This window comes from Seriola aureovittata, chromosome 12 (assembly GCF_021018895.1).
Source record: "Seriola aureovittata isolate HTS-2021-v1 ecotype China chromosome 12, ASM2101889v1, whole genome shotgun sequence".
In the NCBI taxonomy this organism is placed as follows: domain Eukaryota; kingdom Metazoa; phylum Chordata; class Actinopteri; order Carangiformes; family Carangidae; genus Seriola; species Seriola aureovittata.
The window spans coordinates 8,221,347-8,244,292 of NC_079375.1; the positions used below are offsets into that span (position 1 = coordinate 8,221,347).

The 22,946-nt window shown below is 42.5% G+C and overlaps 1 protein-coding gene across 9 annotated transcripts in view; it reads right to left on the minus strand.

The window, feature by feature from the left end:
• The window catches only part of LOC130179264 (receptor-type tyrosine-protein phosphatase mu-like), a 149,780-nt gene extending 128,058 nt beyond the window's left edge, over positions 1 to 21,722 (minus strand). For all 9 annotated transcript variants that reach the window (XM_056392138.1, XM_056392145.1, XM_056392144.1 and 6 more), the window contains exon 1: positions 21,415 to 21,722. In XM_056392138.1, coding sequence (XP_056248113.1) covers positions 21,415 to 21,487 — 73 coding nt within the window. In that variant the 5' untranslated portion in view covers positions 21,488 to 21,722. The remainder of the gene's footprint in view (positions 1 to 21,414) is intronic.
• Between the last annotated feature and the right edge of the window lie 1,224 nt (positions 21,723 to 22,946).

The window sequence follows — 22,946 nt, forward strand, 5'->3', positions numbered from 1 at the left end:
ATTTGCCACCCATCTGTAGATCAGCAGCCATCATCTGTCCCTTGCTTTTATTCGATTTCATGTAATTTGGAAGTTGTCCACTTCAATTTGCCTTTTCTCACAGGCTGGTACGGCAAGTCACACACAGGAAAAACAAAGCAGTAGAAAGGTACACAAGGTACAGATGGCACTGCTGTGTATGTTTTATATGTAGATACCAGCGATAATAATCATCAGTTGGCCTGGGTAAAGAGAGGAAGACAAAAAATAAAAGATGGTTTCACATTCCTGTATTTGACCAAACTGTATGTTAATGTTATTTTGTCACTTCGCATGGAAACAGGAAGAAAACCAGAAAGTTATTTTCCCACTCGTGACTACCAAAAGTAAATTGGAAGCTTTTTAATTTGACCTTGTGTAGCCCACTTCCATATGGCGACGTGAATCTGAGAGAGTACATGGTGTGATTACACAAAATATGGTCAGCTAGACCTGCAGTTGATGTAACTCCAACATCCAGATGTTTAAGTGAAAAGCCGACATGGAATTTTACACTACGACCATCTGTAGCACTGACCTGACACTACAGGAAAAAAAAAAAAAAGAAAAAAAAAAGGCTGCTGGCTTTGAAAGCATCTGAATTTGCATCTCCAGCAATTAAAACTGCACTTATTCAAAATACAAACATGGATTCTGCGAAGCACAAACATTGGAAACTTTTAACTAACACTCTGGCACTTGGGATAAACCATATGCATACACAAACAAACAATGCACAAAACACAAACTTATCCAACAGATTGAGAGTTGGCAAACTTCCCACAGCTTCCACACGACAAATCTGAATATGATGATAACTGGCGCCTGGGAAGCATTTGCTCCTTAAAAGGAAAATGTGAACATTCAGCTGCATTTCCAAAAGGATTTGTGCATAAATGCATTATCCATCTTGTGCATAAAATTAACAAGCTGTGCCTCATTCTGACATTCACGGGCTTTCATTTTCTAATGATTAAGGTGCGAAGTTGCAAAGTAAGTGGTAAATTTAGTACTGGATCATTTTTGTGGATTGCGCCTCGGGCTTCGGCTCGTAAATGAATTAGACGTGTGAAACTTTTCAAGAAGCATCTTCCATTTCACACACACATTTCATTAACCTGGAGTTCATTCATTATTGCTGTGGGTGTGGAGGAAAGTAGCAGCCCCAAATATAATTGCATTACTGGGGTTGTAGGGCCGTGGCTAATTACTGGCTGAGAACACAACATAGGCACTTAGACATCAGTCTGATGGAACAAACCACAATGGTTTGTGACAAGAGCTGCCCTCCCTGGAGTTTCAGGAGAAGACATGATAGCACAGTAATTTGTGACTCATAACAGAATCACATCATCTCCATAGCATGGAAGATGACACAAGGACACTGAAATCATTTGACAAGTTTACTACAACTAAACTGGAAGACCAGATCTGACAGCAAACAGCTAGAACATGGGGGAACATTTTACAAGAAGTCAAAATTTAGAACTATTTTAATCAGCACGTTCAAGACATCCACAGCAAATTGTTGTGGTGATGCAGGTGCTGCAGCGTGGTTACGCTATTCACGGAGTAAACTGTCTGTGAGCCACAGAGCCGCTAAGGTCTTATTTCAGTTAATCTGTTTACAGAAGCCTTTGATTCCCTGCAACTGGGTCTTGTGACTGCCAGAATATTCCAGTAAAATGTGTAGCCTCTCGTCCACAGAGAGAACAGTTTACCAGCAACAAAGGTATAGTCAAGTCATGTCACTTTTATCTTTATACAACTGTCTCAAAAGCTTTACAATCAATGCAGCGCACTGATTGTCCCCTTACACCCACTAGCAGCTTTGTGAGGCTGTACTGTGCTAAATACTAATGTCTGCTAGCCAACAACTACATGCTAATGTCTAGCAGGTGAAAAGTCGCCGTCTTAGTTTAGTGTTAGCATGCTATCATTTGATATTTAGCACTATACACAACCTACAGCTGAGGCCGATGGGAGAGTCATAAAAGTATTTAACTAGATGAAGCTAGATGAAGATGATATTTTACTAGTTATTCTGAACATGATCGTCGAACCAAATTTCTTTGCAATTTATCCAATACTTGTTGAGATATTTCAATTAAATCCATAAATATCAACCTCACGTCACTAGTATAAAAGAAAGGTTTTGGGGATCACCAAAGCCAGTGGGACTCATCTCTTGGCATCATGAATCTGTGTACAACATTTTATGATGAATTTTTACATAACGCACCCATTTACATTTTATTAAGGCTTATAGTTCTGGATAATTGAGTGGGTGGGGCTTTGAGTGTGAGGTGGTTGAGTGCATGTTTGACACAAACCGGCATGTACTGAAGTCTTGTCTCCACACATGCCGCTCATCTTTTCCTGTTTTGGGATTAGCCAGGAGTTAGGTGGAGTCAGGCACTGCCAAGATGGCGACAGCAGAGCAGTTCCCTCTGAGCTGTAAAACTGCTCTTCAGAAACCTATGGGTAACGTCACGGGGCTTCGTCCATCTTTATATACAGTCTAAAGTGAACCAAAACCAAATTACTCAAATAACCAGGTTCTCTGCGCATTCAAATGTAGTCTCTGACATCTTCTTTAGCATAGCGACACACCTGTTTTATGGATAACAAAAAACCCCAAATTCAGCACAAAGGCATTCAAACACCAACAGCTTTAATATCTCCATACACATCTATAATCACGGCTTAGCAACTATAGCATTCATTCAGGCACGGAATAAAAGACCTATGGGTAGGTTTTCAGTATATACAGTTAAAGAATCATATTTCTTATAAATTGCATTTTGTCTAAACTGTGGTTTGAAGTCTTTAAATTGGTCTCAGTTCCTTTCAGTCCGGCATGTAAAAAAATAGTGAACTGACATGAACAGCGCGTATCCCACAAGTCACAGCTGTAAGCTGAGACATTGTCTGTCACCTGGCCTCCCTTATCTTCCGGCCAACACAATGTGTGACTCATTGCAGCGCTGAAACTTTCGGAGCTCATGAAAAGCGTTTTGGACAAGACATCCACAGCAGCATATTTCTTCACAATCAAAGCTTTACAAAGGAAGAAAAGGAGAGCGCAGACGCTGAAGAGTTATCCTCATGAATCTCTGGCAGGGTTTTTTCTTTCTTTATCCTCCCACCGACAGCTTGTCTGATTCTTATAAAACCCATCCGTCACTCATGTCTGTTTGTCTTTCATTGAATTGGGTGGAGATATCGTCTCCACTCATTGACCTTGAGAAACGAAAGTTTTCAACTCTTCATGCATTTCAAGAGGGAAGTATTCAACTTCAAATTTCTTGTTTTTTTAACATGAAGTAGAAATAATTGGAAAATCAGAAATGTAAAAGGGAGTTGTACAGATTCTCCATCTGCCCTTTCTCTGAAAACCTCTCTGCAAAGCTCACCAGCCCCAAAGATTCTGGTGTCGAGAAGCCAGCCTAGACTCTGAGGCTGACTAGTTTATTTTCTCTCTGCCATTTTTATCTCTCTGTTCACATGCTGTTCAGTGTCCATTTATCCGTGGTGAGGGCTTCTCCTTGGCAGGAACGATCACTTTCAACAACAGTCTCCGCGAATCAGAGCGACGTGTCACATCGTTCCAGTGACAACTAACGACTACCAATGTATCCGGGCAGTCTGCCAGAGCGCTGGGTTAGGAACAGCCGGGGGGAGGAGGAGGAGGAGGGTGGAGGGGTGGAGGTGGGGGCTGCACGCTCCAAGGAGACAGAGGTTTAGCTCACCAGTGGCAGCATCAAAACCTCACATCACATCCCTTCAGTCAACAAAGTCCCTTACACATCATGTGCCGAGAGATGAAATCAATCTGCTTTGAGAGGCTGACTCTGATACTGTATGTCTGGAGGCCGGCTGAGACAGGAGTCAGGGAGTCCAATAACACAACTGAAAGAGGAGCGGGGGGGGCAGCAGAGACATGGGGGTCATCTGATTCATCCAACAGTCCAGTCAAGCCCCTCTCTTCCCTCCCCTCCCTTCTCCTCATTTGCATTCCCAAGGTCAGAGGGGTCACCAAAACTTTACTTTGCATATATATTTTTTGGCATTAAGATTAAGAGTAAAACACACTATCCCCATAAATAAACACTAATTGGTAGTTAATTTTCTTAGTTCTTGCCTGGATGATCCATTGCCTCTGGGCTAGTATGAATTATTCATCCGAGTGGCAAAACAGCTTTATGTAGAAACCTACAAGGCACCGCATTCATTATGCTATCATGCCGAGTAATTCCAGGCACTGACGGCTGGTATTAGAATAATATGCATATTGGGTATTCTTTTTTTTTCCCGGGGCATTGGCAGGCAGTAATAGCGCTTCCGTTGGCAGGGACTGAGAAGGATGCAACACCCCTCATGGCTGACAAAACCCCCTTGTTTTGACAGAGGATTGAGCGAGGAGGGGAACGAGTGTTTCGGCTCTGCCCTCGCAGAGAGAGGATTAAGCTGTGTGGTCGTGCTGCCGGGTGGCGCAGGGAGTTGGTTGGATATGTTATCATGTCAATCCTCCCTCCCGTGGTACCGCAGGATCTTTGCGCTGCCCCCGTGACTCCGAAAAGGAGCACCTGGCCTGGCTGCGGGGAGCTCATCAGGCTCACCGGTCTCCCTTGGGAGCGAGGCTGCATCACACTCCCCCCCTCAGTATCCCAAGTCTGGCCGACTGCAGAAGGACAATTCAAAGACACATATACTGTGAGGCTACAGGTTCTGTTTGTGCTCAGGAATAAGCTTTCCCTTCCCCGCCATCACATCTAGAGCCCTGTGTTTTTCCTGTACACAAGTTTATGGCGACAGCAGCATAGCGGGGGCGATGAGTCGGACGAGAGATGGTAAAACAGAACTGTCAGTTCAGAGTAGGGTGAGACTGTTAAATGGCAGCAGGCGCCTGGCTGAGGTATCCGTCTTTCCAAGTGCTCCCCGTCTCTGCAGATAGGTCTCTGCTCGGAAGATACCTCGCCTCCGGAGGCCCGCGTCATGTCCTCAGGCTACGGAAACAACATGCGAGGAAAGCACGCAGGGTGGGCTACAGCTGGTTTCCTCTGCCATATCCACATCACAGGCTGGACAAGAAGCTTCCTAATAAGCACGGATTTGTCTATTTCCCACTAAAATATCCTCACAGTCTTTCGAAACCATACTGAGCCTTGGCATCTAGAAAATCTTTCACTTCTCAAGCAAAGGCAGCCTGGAAAGCTTTGGAAAAAGCTCAAAGGTGAAATATGAAGTGAGAATTTCTTCTCAATCTAATGTGTCCAAAATCAAGACTGAATCTTCATACTCCAACAGAACCTTGACTTAAACATCTTTTGATCGTATTATTTTTAACTGAGATTTTCCTTACACTTATCAGGTCTAATGGTTGAGGTTGTCAGAAAATTGTGATTTTGCGGCACGTAAATCAATTTCAGTTGACTTGATATCATCAATTTGATGCTAAATGGTCTATAATTCACCTATGGCTCAGTGAAAGTATCTTTAGCTATATCAGCAAGCTGATTGGGTTAGCAAACTTGATGACTGCTCAATTCGCACTCCGAGTAAAGCAGTAAGTACAAATAATACAGGATAATTGCTGCCTGTTTGTCCTTGCCTGGTATCGTTTAAAAGATCTCTGGTCAATGTGTCATTGTTTTGTTGGCACCAAAAATCACTTGGTCAGCCCTGATCTCACCACTGAGCAACAATAAAATGTGATCTGTCTGATAGAGCGTGCACGTTTGGGGGAATTATCTGTATTTCAAGCGTGTTCCTCGTTATACCGAGTATCAAACTGTGTGCTGCCAGATATTAAGGAGTATTATCATCATACATGCCAGCTGGGGTGGAATTCAGCCTGTCTCTGGACCCAAACTGGAAGCTGTTTTACATGACATTCATTTCAAGAAATTAGACAACCCAGGGCTAGGTCAGGTTCAGCTTTGCTTTGCATCCCATGTGCTGTCAGACTCTAAAGCAAGTTGTAACCATATCCTCAGATTCAGGGGACCACTTCTATCCAAGGACAGTGCTTTTCAGTATTGTCAGAACACACACACACACACACACACACACACACACACACACACACACACACACACACACACACACACAGTGGACGAGATTTGACAGCTAAGAAAATGTTCATGGAAAAATCAAGCCTGCTAGACAGCTGTTGTTGACTTTCTCCTATGAGAGCAATACTGTAGATATATTAAACATGTTAAGCAAATCTCTACATATTCCCAAGTAAATTGAAACGATGTTTAAAAACTTATTAACGGGCAAAGGATAATATCCCTCCTGGAATTAGGGATTGACAGAATTGGAGCAACTCAGGCGAAACATTAATTAAAACGCAGGGTTTGAATGTACCACCACTGCAGCCAGCGGACTGTCGGGTCTCCAGTCCAACGTCATGGCAAGAGGCCATGATGCAGGCCTAATGCACGCGTCTAAAATGTCAATGCATATCTTCAAGATGATTGCATTTTAAGAAACATCAGCGATGCAAGACCAAACTGTTCAGACAACTAATTTTTTCACTCTCTGTGGGCAAACCTTACAAGCCGTGACACAAAGTCACACACTGCTAGAGTACAACAGTAATGAAAAATTGTGATGGAATCTAGATAAGAGGGATATCGTAAATCCAGAGGCAAAAAAACCAAAGGTGAATTTTCAGAGTAAATGTCAGCTCCTCCCACCGGAGGATAAGCCTCTATGCCCCGCCACTGTCACTGCTCCACAGCGTGTGCGTGTGCGAGTGTATTAGTGCGAGATAAGGTGCACACATCCGAGGGCATCCTATTTAACTTCTGAAAATCGTACCCTTTTACAACTGTACAAGATGAACTTCCATCTCACCGGGCTACTTATAACGATTAGAATGAAATTTCAAAAATTGTCTTCTTCCGCAATTCCAGATAATAGTCCAATGAGCACACAAAACAATGTGACCCCGTCTGCTGACCCTCTTTGTGGCATGGAAATTGCCTCTAATGACGGGCTGTAGAACAGACACATTAAAAAGATTTCTCTTACAGCTTTGCCAATTGACACATCCTCAGGAAAATTCTCCACATGCAATAAATACAGTTACCCACTGTAGTAGAGAGTAGCAAAAATCCATCTTTTGCCTACAGCGATGATCTTGCATCACTCATTCTAAACCGCAATGTAGTACCCTGATGTAATATGACAACTACATGTAATTTTGAATAGGATCTGGAGGATGAAATAACCTAATTTTATAGGATGGAGTTCAGCGGAATGTGTTTAAGAGATACACACTGCAGCAGTACACATGGGCATATGAAATTAGGAGGCCTGCCATCAAAACGTAATTATCTTGGATGAAATGAATGTGCATGAATGCATTAACAAAAATTAATAAAACTAATCCTAATCTCTCTTTTTTTTGTGAGTCAGGTGCCCCTGGAAAAGCTGGACAATCTCTGGGGATTTCTTCAATTAAAAATGTGACACTAAAGCTCAGACCTGGTTATTATGAATCTCATCCCACCTTCGTTTCATCTCCCAGCCCAAATCACATATTTTTCTGTTGTCACTGCTGAGGCAGGCACTAATTACGACTCATACATAATCTTTTATGTAAATGGTTTTTTGCCTTGTTTGATCTCCCCGTGTAGTCGAGGACAGACAGATCACAGACTTGGGCTAGATCTGTCACTTGAGTCAGAAGGAGAGAAGTGAAGTGGAAGGAAATCTGATTTGTTGTGATGTTTGTCAGCCCATGAGCACAGAGGATTGTTTGATCAGGTCATTACATGCAGGGTCTAAAACAACATGGTCAAACCACCCGGATCTTTCATCCCGATCTTCTGGGACAAGCGAGCTTAGCCTCAGATGTGAAGCGGTGAAGATGGAGGACAGACAGGGATTTGAACACCTTTTAGTCCCAGGATTAATCTTTCCTAAGCTGCAATGCGAATCACTTCTTTATACAGCTCTTTAACTTAATGAAATGCTGGCTATATGTTAGAGTAAGTCGGTCTTCGTAATGAACGTTTAAGATGGCCCATATAATTCTAAATTTCAATGGCGGATAATGATTGGTGATAGAAATAAATGGGGCAAATAGCAGCCATCAGTATGAGAGCAGCAGAGCAACACGACTCATACTGTACCTCATTTGCTATTACTCCACATAACATGAGAGTAGGCCCCTGTGGTCCTTTCTGAGGCATAAACACAGCTGGGAGCGTGACAGATAGAGGCCGGCTGTATGCTACTCCTCCTACCAACAGAGAAAGGTCAGCTCTGACACGCTGGAAGGAAGCCTCGAGCTCTGGTGGACATAAGGGAGCTAAACTGGCTTCCTATGAGGCGGAGTGGTCAGACAGTGCGAGGCAGGAAGAACTACCGGCAGCCTCAGGCACATCCATTCAGTCCAAGCTTAGAGGGGTGTTTAACCGAATTACAAAAGAAACATATTTACTCACTTACAACTGGTGGTATCTAACTGTACAGGTAACGTTAGTTTCATTTGCCCAGCTTTTGAGATATCTGTGTGAAATGTCTGCACGGTTCAGGTTACACCATTTCAACAGGTTTCGTATCGCCGTTTCACAGCGAGGTCAGTGGATTAATCAGCAAACTGTTTCTAGAAAGACACTTTGCTGTTGAATTTTTTTAAATCATGTGAGCACCAATAATAAATTCCTTCCATGTCCACTGTATTGAGGAGGCAGCAGAAATATCAGAGGTGAACATAGACAAAACAACCCCCAGCAGGTAGAACGGACACTTTCTGCATGGATATAGACTGTAGAGAGAATATGCTCTTTATATTATCTGGACTTCGTTTTTAATGCAATCATATGCAACTTGCTAGTGGAAGTGGGAATTAATAGGTAATACTTAAGTTAATGCTAATGGTAACAGTTGAAATGTACTGTAGCACAAGTACAGACGAGTCATTAAGTCATTGGACTGAATCAGCACTGTATGTTATAGAGCAATATAAGTTTGCTAACATTAGCTAATATTAGCCACAGTAAGCTACTGGTGATACCAAGACCCTTGTTTTACTGCTGTATTGTCAATATGGCTTACGGGTGCACTGATTATGATTTGAACTTTTTCTTTCAAAAGTAGCCTCACTTTAAATCCAACTGGCTTTTGTTACAAGCACAACTCCATGTGATTACTTTACTTAAACACATGCCAATCCATGATAAAACCCGACCACCATGAAGAAAAGGGACAAAGGTTCATCCTGGTCAATCCGGACTCTTTGAAAGTGAGAGCAAAAGAGAATGACTTGACGGCGCATAATGAAAAGGAGAAGATTGTAAAGGAAAGCTCTGCTGAGTAGAAAATGGTGGTTACGGGAGCTATCTTGGGTCAACAGCGGGGAGTTGAGGATTTTGATGAGAAGAGTGTAGGTGTTCCCTCCTACTGCGTGTACTACAAATGAACATGACGGGCTTAATTCACTGGTGTGAGGGCTGGACCCGCTGTCCTCTCCTTTCGTCCTGCCAGTCTGGTTACTGCCTCTTTCATTCCCTCGCGCCACGGTGTCACCAATTAGCCAGGGCCCAGGTTTCATTAAGGGATCGGTGCTGCTGCCTGCCGCCTTCTGTCACATCCCTGATAATAAGCCTGCGATGGGTCTGCTACCTGACACACAGCGATGAGGAGGAAAACATGGTGCACGTACGCACACATGTGACACATAGACACAAGATACCAATCCTGGCAACAACACACATCCAAGTGCATACTTGTGGAAAGTGTGAGAGATTCACACACTATAAACACTGTCCACATGTTTATGTGCACAAACGCCTACAAACATGCATGCTTGGACGCAGTCGATCTGTCAGCGCTTCTGCGTCTTTTGTTGGGATAATTATAGAAATGAAGGCTGAATGATGAAATGCAGAATGATTGGAAGAGGGGAAGAAAATTCAGTGTGTTGATCTCCAATGAAAATCATGTCAGTTTTGCCATTATCAAGCATAAAATAATGACATGATAAAACTATGACACCTGACTGCAAAAGCCAAGATCAACCTGGAGCTGATCAGCGCCAATACCAGCGCCAAGAGGCTGCCCGCATTTTGGTGATAATAAAAATGCCGTACACAAGCGTCTGAATAAGAGTTTTAACCAAATAATAAATAATAACTAAAATTGGAAATGTTGAGGGTTAATTCATATTCAACCTTGGAAACAGCAGTCATCTTACATGTTAACCAATATAGATGAGAAATCACTCAAGTGCTGAGAAAATTTTTTTAAATTTAAACATTTATAATTCCATCACAACTGGGAAAAACTGCATCTGATGATGAGAATTCAGTTACTAAATGAATCTTGTGCTGTGTTCTCAGAAAATGGTTAAATCAGGGGCTATATGGTCAAAGAATAAGCAGACATTTAATGCCAGCTTTTGTTATTTCCAATATTCAGTGCTACATTATAGAGGGTACCCAAAAAATATAGAGCTTCGTAACCCAGCCCTAATTATGTCCAAACTTTTCTCCGTATTTCTGAGTCCAGTCACACAGCAGCCTACTGTGGACTGAACTACATTTCCTCTGTACATTTCTGTCCTCCCATCACAGCGTTTCAGCCACAGCTATGCTATTCTGACAGTTTGGAGAAAGCACAGCTGGGGTGATGCAGGGGTGAGGTTTTCCCCAGGGAAAGGAACCTGTGGGTTGGGGGGGGGGGTTTCAGACACACAGGTGCTGTTGAATATTAGTCTTATGGCAAGAAGTCTGGGCTCATGGGAGTGAATTATTCATCCTCTGAACCCAGGCAGCATGCCTCTGCCTCACCAGGCCACCGCAATCCTGATCTGCACTGTTTGATGCTGCTGCATCTTCCCAGTGACTAAATGTGGCTGTGGAGCTGCTCCAGAGATGAGCCGCATCGGCCTGTCCAAGGGAGGACCGAGTGGTATATGGAAAATTCACACACTTAGTTTTTCTCATGTTCATATGTTCAGTAAAGTTTCCCCTTCGGTTACACCGCAGTGTATGCAACAACATCCATCCAGTGTCAGTCTCAAGTTAGGTAAAGTGGGTATGTTACACGGCTAATATAAAATATTAAATTTTTCTACAATTTCTGACTGTAGACATGGAATTATAGAAGTAATAAATGATTTAATGAAGTCATAAGGCTGACAAGGACATGAGTAGGTTGGATATAAGTTCTGGCACTGAAATGATTCACCTTCGGGTTCATTTTGGCTTCAACGAATGTGATGCAGAATGGACTGAAATACATGCTCAGAAAACAGAGCCAGCTATCAAAAGGACCACAAGCAATTTGTTAAATTACTTGTACGATAATGACAAAATAAATGGGAAATGAGAGACGTATCGATTTTTTTTTTTTTTTAATTAGTGTTAAAAGGTCAACTTGTTTTAATGGGGCTATTTGTCAGTTTTCTCTGCCACCAAACGTGGTTTCTTGCTGGGAGCAGGTGGTGATTGTCCCTTCAGCGAGCGCTTCAGCCATTGTTGTCTTTATAATACAAGAGGAATACGCCCTCCGAGCAGCACTATGCCTTCAGGGCAGATTTGAGACTAAAGTGAGTCGCTATCGGAAAGTGACGAGACGGGCCGGGGCGGGCTGGTTAGCATGCTAACGCTGGCTATGTTGCAATAGCAAAAATTACAAATAGCTTCTTTGATGTGTTTTAATCTGACATGAACTCACTCTCAGCGACTCTAGAAAAACCTAGTCATCAAGCATACAATGTGTCAAAGGAGGGATTATATGCTGAACAGCGGTAACGCCCCTGTTTTGTGCAGTTGGATAGTTACTGTTGAAACGATGACTTGCTATCTGTGGCAGGTAAATGAACAAATTAGGAAGAGATGGCTAATTCCAAAAATTATAAATACACTGGCCAACACCAAGACAAGCAATAGACAATTAAGAAGAAGTAAAGAAATATTTAGATTAAGTAGTCAACAGCTCTCTTGTTTGTATTGCCTTTTTTCTGTTTTTTAAATGTATTTTAGCTAGCCACAAGCTAATAGCGTGCTGCCATTGGCTTTTTGTCAAGGGAACCAGGGTGATGCTAACTTCCAGGTTGGCCTACAAAAATATGTAATCCTTGTAGCACTCTACTAGCAGCTAGCAGGCTGTCTTCATTAAATAAAGGCAACAAATTGTGTAAATGTTAAGGAGTACAGCAGCCAACACCATGACAAGCAATAGAAAATGGTGTGAATCCAGCAGCTCAGGATTTTTTCTTGTCCCTGCCCCCTTTTTTTTTTTTTATAAGAGTTTCTACAGCCTACCTTCAGCTGGGATCCTATTATGAATAATGCCCCATTTAGAGATCTGGGAATGGCAATGGGGAAATCCTTGGTTAGCCTTGGGACTTGCTCAAAGACTTAGTAGGACAGGGAAAAGATGTGTTTGCAAACCTTAGCTTCAGCAGTGGGTAATGATATTCACACTACAGAAAAATATTCACATTGTGTTCAGGGCATTTCAGTTGCAGCTCTCCAGGCTAGTGTGCAGAAAGACAACCGGACAAACTGCTTTCAAACTGAAAATCCAACAAAGTCTAAATAATATAACAATCATGTCAAGTTAATTCTATTCTACCTTGTTCAAGTCGGGTGCTATTTGTCATGATATGCGAAGCTGAGGCGGTGGGACTGATGATAACGTTGGTGTTAAACCAACTGGTGCTCGAGGCTTTCCACATTAATTACTCCTTATACGCCCCAATACCACGAAGTCTCACATCCAAGTGAATCTATCTTCCTGGCAGGCAGTGTACTATCATTGCAATCAACTTGTCAGGTTTTCACCGGTTTGTTTATTCAGATGTGCATTATTCCAAAAACATGTGTTTTCAACTTTGTTTCCGTTTGCAATGCAGAGCTGCACCCACACTTCTAATGACTCCTGTGCCCTGTAATTTCTTTAGCGAGGCAAACTCTGATTACAGGGTGGGCGTCAAAGCTTCAAGCCAAGCATCATCTTTCCAGTTATTGTTTTGTGTTTGCTCTGTCTTTAACACGGGCCCTGCAGCTGTGTGTCTCAATAGCTGTTGCGATGAAGCAGTGTTTAACACCGAAGTGATTTGGTACAACGGTTTGCTGCATTACAGCCCATGGCTACTGATTCTCAATGCATTGTTTTCTCAGGCATGTTGGCAAATTAAACAAGGAATGTGTTAGGAACCGAGCAGACATCAGTGGTGCTGACTGATTGTCCCTGATAGTGGACGGTCCAGCAGTTAGCCAAGTTGTCCCCAGAAGAGCTATTACTGCACACGTGGCTCGTGTCAGATTTCAGTGAGTTAACAGACTGTCACAGGGAGAAGCACAAGTGAGAATATAATTTACGTTGTGATAAGAGGTTTGCCACTTGGTTAAAAACTAAAATTGTGATTGACAGTAAAGGAAAACACTTCTGTACCATCTGATAATTCCATTCCCACAAGCTACTGCGAGTTTAAGGGCATAAAGGGGTCATTCACATTATCATCCTCATTTTACGAATGTTGCGCAAGAGACAACAGTACATCTTTTCTCCAGCATCGTTTCCACCGCCTTATTCTCACCGCCTCCCTCCGCTTCTGAAGGCATGGACAACCCCCCCCTCCGGCTCTGACAGCTCCGGAGTGACCACCCTGCGCGGTGCGGAGCGTACAGTAATGCCATTAAACCTCCCCCTGGGGAATCAGTCACACGGTGGTTTGAGCTTAGGGGCCAATACAAAGGAGGCCCATTTGAAAAGGAGCCAAGCCCAGCCTGAGGAGGTCAGAGGGCTGTTTACAGAACAACAGTCTCTTATCGGCTGTATGCTTCCCCGAGGAGTCTCCACCACAAACAGATAACAGCCTCCAAATAGGCGCCAGAGTGTGACCGATAGGAGTATAATCAGGTACATTCTGCTTTGGGAGGAAGAAGTGGAGGATAAGGGTGGATAATAGTGTACTGGACTGTTAGTGGGGAGATCATATGCTACAGGAATACAGCTGCATGAAAAACATACGGCACAGTTGGTAAATAAAAGTTCAAATTTGCTGAACGTCCCCGTTAAAAGGCGGTAAAAAATGTATATGATGCTTCCTTTTGTTTTTTCCACGTCCTAATAACCATTATTCAACAGCACCACTGAGGCCTAATTCATCCTCAGGGATCGCTTCATTATTGAACAGTTAAATGGTCAACAGGTTCAGCCAAGGCAGCTTTTAGCACAAGGGCAAATAGACAGTGTAAAAGCCAATTCAAATAACTGGCACTCAAACAAGGCCTAATGCATTAATGACTGGATGACGTGCGCTAATGTGACGGCAACAGATTCAGACTGACAGTAATGGAGAATTTTGCCCCTGGTTATACTCATAAGGCCCGGATTGGGAGAGGTGGAGGAGGGGGAGGAGGGATGTACACCTGCCTACTGCCTGAGCCTTGACAGAAGCTTAATAAATAACAGGAGACAAGGTGAAACAGCACTAGCAGCGCCCCCCCCACCAACCCACCCACGCACCCACCCATCCATCCCCTCCCCTGCAGTTCCACCACCTACACGAGCTGTGCGAGGAGCAGCAGCCTATACTGACAGCCTCTTGGCATGAAACAGAGTCTCCTCTGAGTTAGCAAGTGCACTTGTCCCATGAAAGAGGCAACTTGAGTTATTCACGAAATTACAGACAAAACTTTAAGTCTTGTCAACTGCGCGACTCCGGCATCAAAGCGGTCAGCAGCGGGGTTTTATGTGACAGATTTGAAATTAAGCCGCAAAAACTTCAGGTCAAGGCCACATGCTCACATGAACCAAATATCAAAGTGTGCTCTATCAGAATCAATTTCAATTCACATAATAATCCGTGGGTTATAGGCGACAATGCTGAACAGAAACCAGCTGATTGAACAGCAGGTTCTGAGGAGGAATGTGCCGGGGTCGGGGTCAATTCAATCTGAGCGTGAAACAATTAATGTGTGGCGGCCAGTCGTCGGCCACTGATACAGATTTAATTCTCAAGATAGCAGGAGTGAACAATTTAAATAAAAAAGAAAAATGTGAGTACAAGTGAGCTGACATCCACCCTGGTATTCAGAGAGGAGGCCTAACAATCAATTGAGTAGACACACTGTAATGTCCTGATTTAAACTGCTTCTCCCACTCCTCCCTGCTTCCCCTCCTCCTTCTCCTCGCCATTAATAACAATTGAGACCCTTGGAGCATTAATTAGTGAAATGTTCCTGTGTGCCTGGACTCTCTGAGCCACCTACAACGAATGCAGACTTCTGTAAACATGATCCGCTGCATAGTAAGTTGTTTTTCTACCGAGGATATTTTTCTTTTTTTTTTTTTAGACATGGTGATGAGATCACAGAATTGTTCGAGCATGCCTAACACACACAAACACTCTCTCTCTCTCTCTCTCTCTCTCTCACAAACACCCTCCCTCTCTGTCTCTCACTCTCTCTTCATTAGGCAGCCCCTGTGCTGGCCTGTGTGCGATTCATTAGCTTTTATCCTCTTCATTTGAAGAAGGAGCTGTGTATAATTAGAGCATCTCTGTTTGTCCAGCATCCTTCACACAGTCACATCTCAAGGCCAATTATCATTCCACTGCAGAGCTCCCAGATAACATAGCCACATCAGCCGCCTCGAGAGTGAACTTCAAACTATTACTACCTCTCAAGAATGTAAATAAAATCACTTGCAAATCAACAGCTAATGATTGAATGTGGAGTGGCACTCCAGGGATATGAAGATGATGAACCATATTGGTAGACTTTGCGTTCCAAGATTTTACTCACTTTCTTTTGCTGGAAAGTGCTTGTGATAGGCCAACACTTAACCAATTTCCATACTTACAGTGTGGTCCATACTTGGACAGTCACATGTTCTTCGTTGTGTTGACTCTCCGGCACTTTGACTTCATGGTCATCGCTTCATGTTTAAGTGTTTTTCAACTTTAACGTGAGCTTAAAGCTTTTCATTTGAGATTTAGGATTTGAGATGCAGAAGGATCCTAAACACACAGTCAAAACAACCAAAGGGCTTTTTATGGTCAAACAGTGGAATGTTCTTGAGCGGTCAGGTCAGTCATCTGACTCGGTTCAAATTATCATGTGAAACTGAAGGCAAAAAAAAAAAACAACCAAAACAAGCAGGAAGTGAAGATAGCTGCAGTACAGGGAAGATACCAAGTGTCTGCTGATGTCTAGAGGTCTTTGCTTGGAAAGGATTTTACACTAAATATTAAATATAATTACAGAAAAATGAGACTCAGTTCTTCAGGCACCCTTAGGCTGAGCGAGAAAAGTTACATTAGAAGTCTTTATTTAGTCAGTCAGCCTAACAGTTCTGGCTTTGCAGGGTCTTCATCAAGGCAGAAACAGATCCATTACATCTGGTACTCTACTGTACATAGACAACTCTCCAAATTGACATTATTCCCTCATGTCATGAAATTCCGTAATGAACTTGCTTCATGCTAAAAATTATTCAGTATTTGGCCTTTGCATTATTTGGGGGATTAAGTGTGATGACTTTAAGTTCATGTTACTTTCTGCGCTCTAAAACTGGCGTCTGTGTATTAAAAAAGCTAAAGCTGCTACACTCTTCATCTTAAGTGGATTTAAAAACACGCAAATTAAAAAGGTGAGAGTCAAGACTTTAACCTCGTACTCACTGTTTGATTTTAGATCTAAGGTGCGGGAGTATGGAGCCAACAAAATAAAAAATGTGTCATAGTGCAAATACAGACTGCGCTTTCTGTCACTGTCTTCAGCCTACCTATAATACCACTTTTATTAATTCTTAGTTTGTTGACGCAGCAGTTAAATATCATTTCTAACGTGACGAAAACACATCAACAAGTCGGAGAAACAATGGAACAACAAGTGACCATGAAATCCATGATACCGATCTCTGCGCTAGTCGTGTCACTTTCTACTTAAATAAATGGAAACGTCCACTTTGGATTGCACTGCTCTGCCTCACTGAATCTGCTGTGTTAAGGAGTTATTTTGTGATGACATCTTTGTTTTTTGTTTTTTTTGGTGTGTTAATTTTGCCTCAACCTCCCTTCATCTTCTCCTTCATCACTCGAAGCCCTTGTGGCAACTTCCAGAGAGCAGATGCTGACTTTTCCCATGGAAACACAGCTGAATAATGTGTCAAGCTGTGCGACCTTTACTCAGAATGCAACGTGTTTTGTTATCCTGTTATAATAAGTCTAATGGGGGTAGCAAACTGTTAGATAACCTTCTCTTACAAGATGGCATCTTCCTGGTACGACTTTTAAACCTAGAAACATGATGATGATCTTTAATTCGGAGACAACGACGTTACATTTCGACCTTTGACGCTAATGCCTCGGATAGCAGGTTTTATTTTGAAATGTGGACAGCCTTAGAAATAGCTTGATGCGATATCGTGTTGTCTGTGTTTGATCATTGATCTGTGCAAAGAAGAAAAGGACCTACGCGGGGAATATCACTGTCGGCTGTTTTGCAGAAGTGTTAAGGGTGTAATTTTCCTTTAAGAACTGCACTGTTGTTTGTTATTGGATGGGAAACTAAGATTCACAGATACTGAAATTACACGCTCCAGATACTATGTAAAATAAGAGTACTGAAGTCTTGCACCAAGACATGTGGAAATTCATTAGACCTGCTGTCAGACTAGTCCCTTCAAACGAATGGTCTAAGTCTACACAGCAGCACTTCATGTTTGCAGGTTCTTAATGTTAATTTTCTAAAGTGACACCTCCCACCCCCCCACCCCCCCTCCCAAAATCTACCAGCCATGATTGGTCTTACGACAGCTTTGCTGACAAACTCAGCAGACCCTTTTCGAGGAAGCCACACATGTACCCACAGTGTTTGAACAGCTTCAGTAAATCCTTGTGTTTCCACCGCCTTCATTATCATCATAATAAAAGTGTCTAAAAAGCAAAGTTACAGAAGAATGTAGACACCTCACTTTCTGCTTTGTACTATCATCAATCACCATGGAGCTTTTTTTTTTTTCCTACAACATTGGTTGAAGTCATCGCGTAAGAAAAAAAAAAAAAAAAAAAATCACATGCATATTTAATTTCATTCTCCACTGGCTCACACAAAAGCAACTGCCACCCATCAGGACACCTTTCGGAAAAGTCTCTATTAAATGTGAGTCAGCTGGGAGAAAACAAAAGGAGAAAAAAAAAAAAAAGAAACATTTCATAGTGAAAAACTATCTAAATTATTGCCAGACGTCAAATGAAGTGCTCTTTATCTTCCCAAGCAGCCAATGTGTTGTTTTACTCCTTAGTCACAGCTTGGATGGCAATCAGGATCGGTCAACCAGGACGCTATCAGCAGCAGTCACTCTGCAATGACAAACTGCAGCTCGACACTCCGAGCATGGGCATTATTCTCAACACACGGCTCACCCCTATCAGAAAACAAGGCAGGTTTTATGGCTGCTGGAAAAGGTGGTAAACATAACAAAGCGCACAGCTCCCTGGAATTTAATGTGCTCGGTCAAAAGACAGAGTATAGATATCAAAGGCCAGGCCCTGCATAAAAAAAAAAAAAAAAGCTGTCCTCATAATGTAGAAAACAGAAGCACTGGCCATACACAACAAGTGATTTATAGTGTTGATTTCTTTCTTTTTTTCACTTTTTTCTCTGAACCTAAAGCATCCAAGTGGGCATTGTGAATGCAAAAAGAGATTTTGGGGGGGGGGGGGCACCATGCCACTGGGAGCAGATATACAGCTGCATTAACAAGTTCACAGAGGAAGGGGAAGGTGAAACTGATACAGTGTGATCCTGATTATAGAGTCAGTTTTGTTTTGTTTTTTTAAATGCGTAAATTAAAAGACTTCCAAAGGACTGCTCTCTGTGATCGAATTGTGGCTGCACAGTCACAAGGTGCTGATACTGCGCACTGAAGTGGACTGGTGCTCTGGTTACCTCAGTGATCTAATTATCACATGAGCTGTTAGCACATACTCTCCATAACAAATGTCTGGGGCCGCATGCACAGGCTCATATTTAGCCGCTACCTCTCCATCCGTGTGTGGCTAATCCGTCACCTAGCCTGAGAGAGTAAAACACATCCAATTGATTTCTTCCTGGTTTACATATTTACACACACACTCATGCAATTAGGAGCACATTTATCGACAGTTTCGGCACCACTGGGAGCCCTGCAGTGCGGCCCACTCCAATAAATCTCCCAGTCCTGAGGCTGCCAGCGGGCAAGACTGATAAACTTCACACAAAAATGGACTGGGAATACTTTGGGCTTCAGGGTATGAGTGCTCTCAGTCACAAAAAATTGACCCATGGCATTCAGACTACCTGATAAACATTATTTATTCATCACAAAATGTTTAAATGCATCTTCTGTATGGGTCTCTGAATAAGTCAGATCCCAGCTGTAAAAACATCCCTGACAGGGACAGGACCAGATTGGAGAAAGTAGGGGCACATAAAAAAAACACAAAGGTAATTTTTTTTTTTTTTTTTTTTCTAGCAGCAAAGTTATTTTGTTGCCTCAAGAGTTGTGATCTGTGATTTTTGTCACAGCAACGACTGATAGTTTCCACAGTGCATCCGAATTCTGATCCATGAGTCTGACTCCTGGTCCTCCACTCTGAGCAGCTTAACTTCATCATCTGGGCATCATATTATATGTGTACCATGCTGCCCCCTACAGGCTCTGTGAAAAATGCATCAGCTGTCTGTTGAATCCCACAGCATCCAGACCGGAGCTGAGACCACACATCCCAAATACAACTTCAAATCACACACCACTTCCCCAGAGTCAAAGTACATGGAGCCAGTCTATTTCATATTTTTATGAGTTTTTTTTTTCAAGTGCAGCTCTAATTGTATTGGCAGTATGGATCACCTTCAGACCGGACACTCATTGTCTCTCCATTGATTGGTATGAATATAGGCTAATGTGCCTTTTTTTCCCCACATATAATGCCATGGTCGAGACAGCAGAAATTACCCCTTCAGGGACTAAATTAGACTCCGAATGTTAAGTCCCCTTGGGCAATCTACAGCCATTACCACTGAAGGTGAAAGTCTGCACTATTATGTGAGTTATTCTAATAAGTCAAATCACTATCTGGCACTAATCCTTGAACTTTTTCTCTCCACAAAGCTTTGAATAGACTTAGCACAAAATGAAGTTGCTCATGTAGGCTATATGAAAAGCTTTAATTTGAGTGAGAGTGCGGTGTTTGTATCTACATGGGAAAGTCTGCATCAACAACCTGTCACAGGGTGAAACAACAAATCCATCAAATTTAAGGTAAAAAAAAAAAAAAAATACTTCCTAATATATTCTCAGCTGAAGCCAGAGCATGTACCAGGGAACCAGTTCTATTTAAATATTTAAAACAACCAAGAGACTGATTGACTTTTTAACAATTCACTCCATTAGAAACAGCTTTCTAGCAGGGACAGAGCAGTTCTAAAGAAAGTGTCATTTATGAGCTATCCATTCTTTAAGAACAAGGGACTAGAGAAAAAAGAGAGAGAGGGAAAAATAAAAATAATTAAAAGATACAAATGCTCAATATCAACTACAGCTTAGGTGCATGACATAAGGAATCTAGTATTCTGTACAAAAGTTGAATTGTTTTTGCGTTTCAGCTGAAACAGCAATAAAACTAAAACTTTGGATGGGAAGAGCTCTGCGCGCCACATATAATTCACACTGGGCTCGTGCGGCTGGGAGCTGGACTCTGAGGCGGCTGCAGCTTTGTTTTCTACACGGTAACTAGGACCTTTAGAGATGAAGTTCGCACAGAGTTCACGGTGGAGTAATGGCAGTAGGTCTTGTTTGGCTTATCACATCGCCGTATACAACCAGCCGCGCGCGGTGCAACTCGGCGCATGGAGCTCTTGAGGTTAATCACATTAGACAGCAACTTATCAAGATAAAGTTAGACACCAACACTGAACTCCTTTAACTTGCGGTCATATAAATCGTGCCAATGGAGGCAGCGGAGCGGAGCTGCTCCGGAGCCTCGTAGCGCACCTGCTCGCTGCGCGCGGCACGGCCAAAGGTGAGCTACCTACGACTGATGAATGCCACGGTTGTGACCGTAAACTGAGACATTCAGTTAATTGTAAATCAAATGTGAGCAAAAATCATGTTTTTAACTTTGTCTGCAAAATCCCGCCCTCACATAACTCGCGGTGCTTTCACGGTGCCACGTATGCTCCAATTTTACTCCATAAACATTAGTTAAAGACGTAAAATTGCGACTAAACTATCAGACTAAATAGTGGCCAAACTGAGTTGAAGTGCATTCACCCTCCACTTCGTTCCCCGACTGTGGCATAAAAACTGAAAAAAAAAAAGACTGCACATATTTTTCTGTCCGTACAAACATCTCCAGGTAATTCTTCTTACCTTTAAAAACTTCCCCTCGGGCGGACAACAGCAGGGTTATCGCAGCAAACAAGCAATTGATAACTTTATCCATGTCGACAGCGCCGTCGTAGCGTTAACCCCCAGCCGCGGGGTTAACTGGCAACTCTTCTTTTCTTTATTGCAACTTGAATCCTACCTATACTTTTAGGGAGTGTTATATCTAAAGTCTTCGCCCTGCCCTCCGTCCCTTGTCCGTGCTGTCCGGGGGTGTGAGGACACTGTCGCCGACACGGCTGCTCCTTGCCGGCTTGCTCCACACTTGGAGGAGGAATGTGTGAGTGAGTCCTGATTCCTGAATTGCGCCTGGATTGAGTGGTCCGGCAGCTCCAGGAGAGCAGCGGCTGCGTGCGCGCTGTCTGGCCGGTAGAGGGCACGTGTGAGCCCCGCCTGTGAGTGAGAGGACAGGCGGAGGTGTCCCCTCCTCCTGCCTCTGACTGTGACTCTATTGGCGTTTATTTGGACCAGCTGTGGAGGCTGAAATTAGTTGAGGTATAGCCTAGTGAATAGTAGAAATCTGTGGGCTGTCAAACCAGTCAGTCATCATTAAATTAAGGTGGCAATTCATTACTCAATCACTGACTTGTGATTATCATAAGCTAATTTCTAATATTAACAAAAATTATCATTCAATCATTCAATTATATCAAAATCTACATTTTTACTTCCTCATTGTTTGGGACCATAAAAGACCATTAAGTAGTCTATGTTGTATTAAGGTATTGAACTTTAACCCTTTCCTTTGCCAAAAACTCAGTTTGAACATTTAAAGGTGACAAGATACTGAAAAAATGACCATAAAATAATGTTAGTACAACAAATAAGAAAATGTTTAGGATAATGTTTTATATGAGATATGAGCAAATATGAATTGTTTTTGCTCTCAAACTGAGCAAGCTATTATACAAGTCCCAAACATAAAATCAAACAGACTTGTTTTAGATATGGGAGGGTAGTGCAGCATAAAAAAGCACCAGTCCAATATGGAGCATTCACTGTATTTAGCCATGTTCTACGACAGAAGAAACATTACCATTATCTGTAGCAGACTCCTGAAGCATGTCTTCAATTCAAAAGCTTGTTTATCATGGAGCAATATTTTGAGCTAAGGGTCATTTAGGGTTAAGAAACAGTGTTCACACAGCTGTCATCGTATTTATGATACAACTGGAAGACAGGAACAGCAACCTCTGGTGTGCCCTTGTTTTTATCAGGTAGTTTTATAAAAGAGTTACCTCCAACTGGTGATCATCCCATCACTTATATAAATGTAGTATTTTCAGAAAACCACGCATTTGAGGAAAAAAAAACTCAAATAAAATTAAACCTCTGATGAAGATCATGTAATGTGATGAGAACTCTTATTCACTTTGGACAGAGCCAGGTTAACCATTTCCCCGAGTTTCCAGTCTTTATGCTAAGCTAAGCTAAGCTAACCAGCTGCTGGTTGATGTAAATCTTGCAAATTTACCAAAATATGAAAACCTTCACATAGAAATATGGGTGAAATCAGC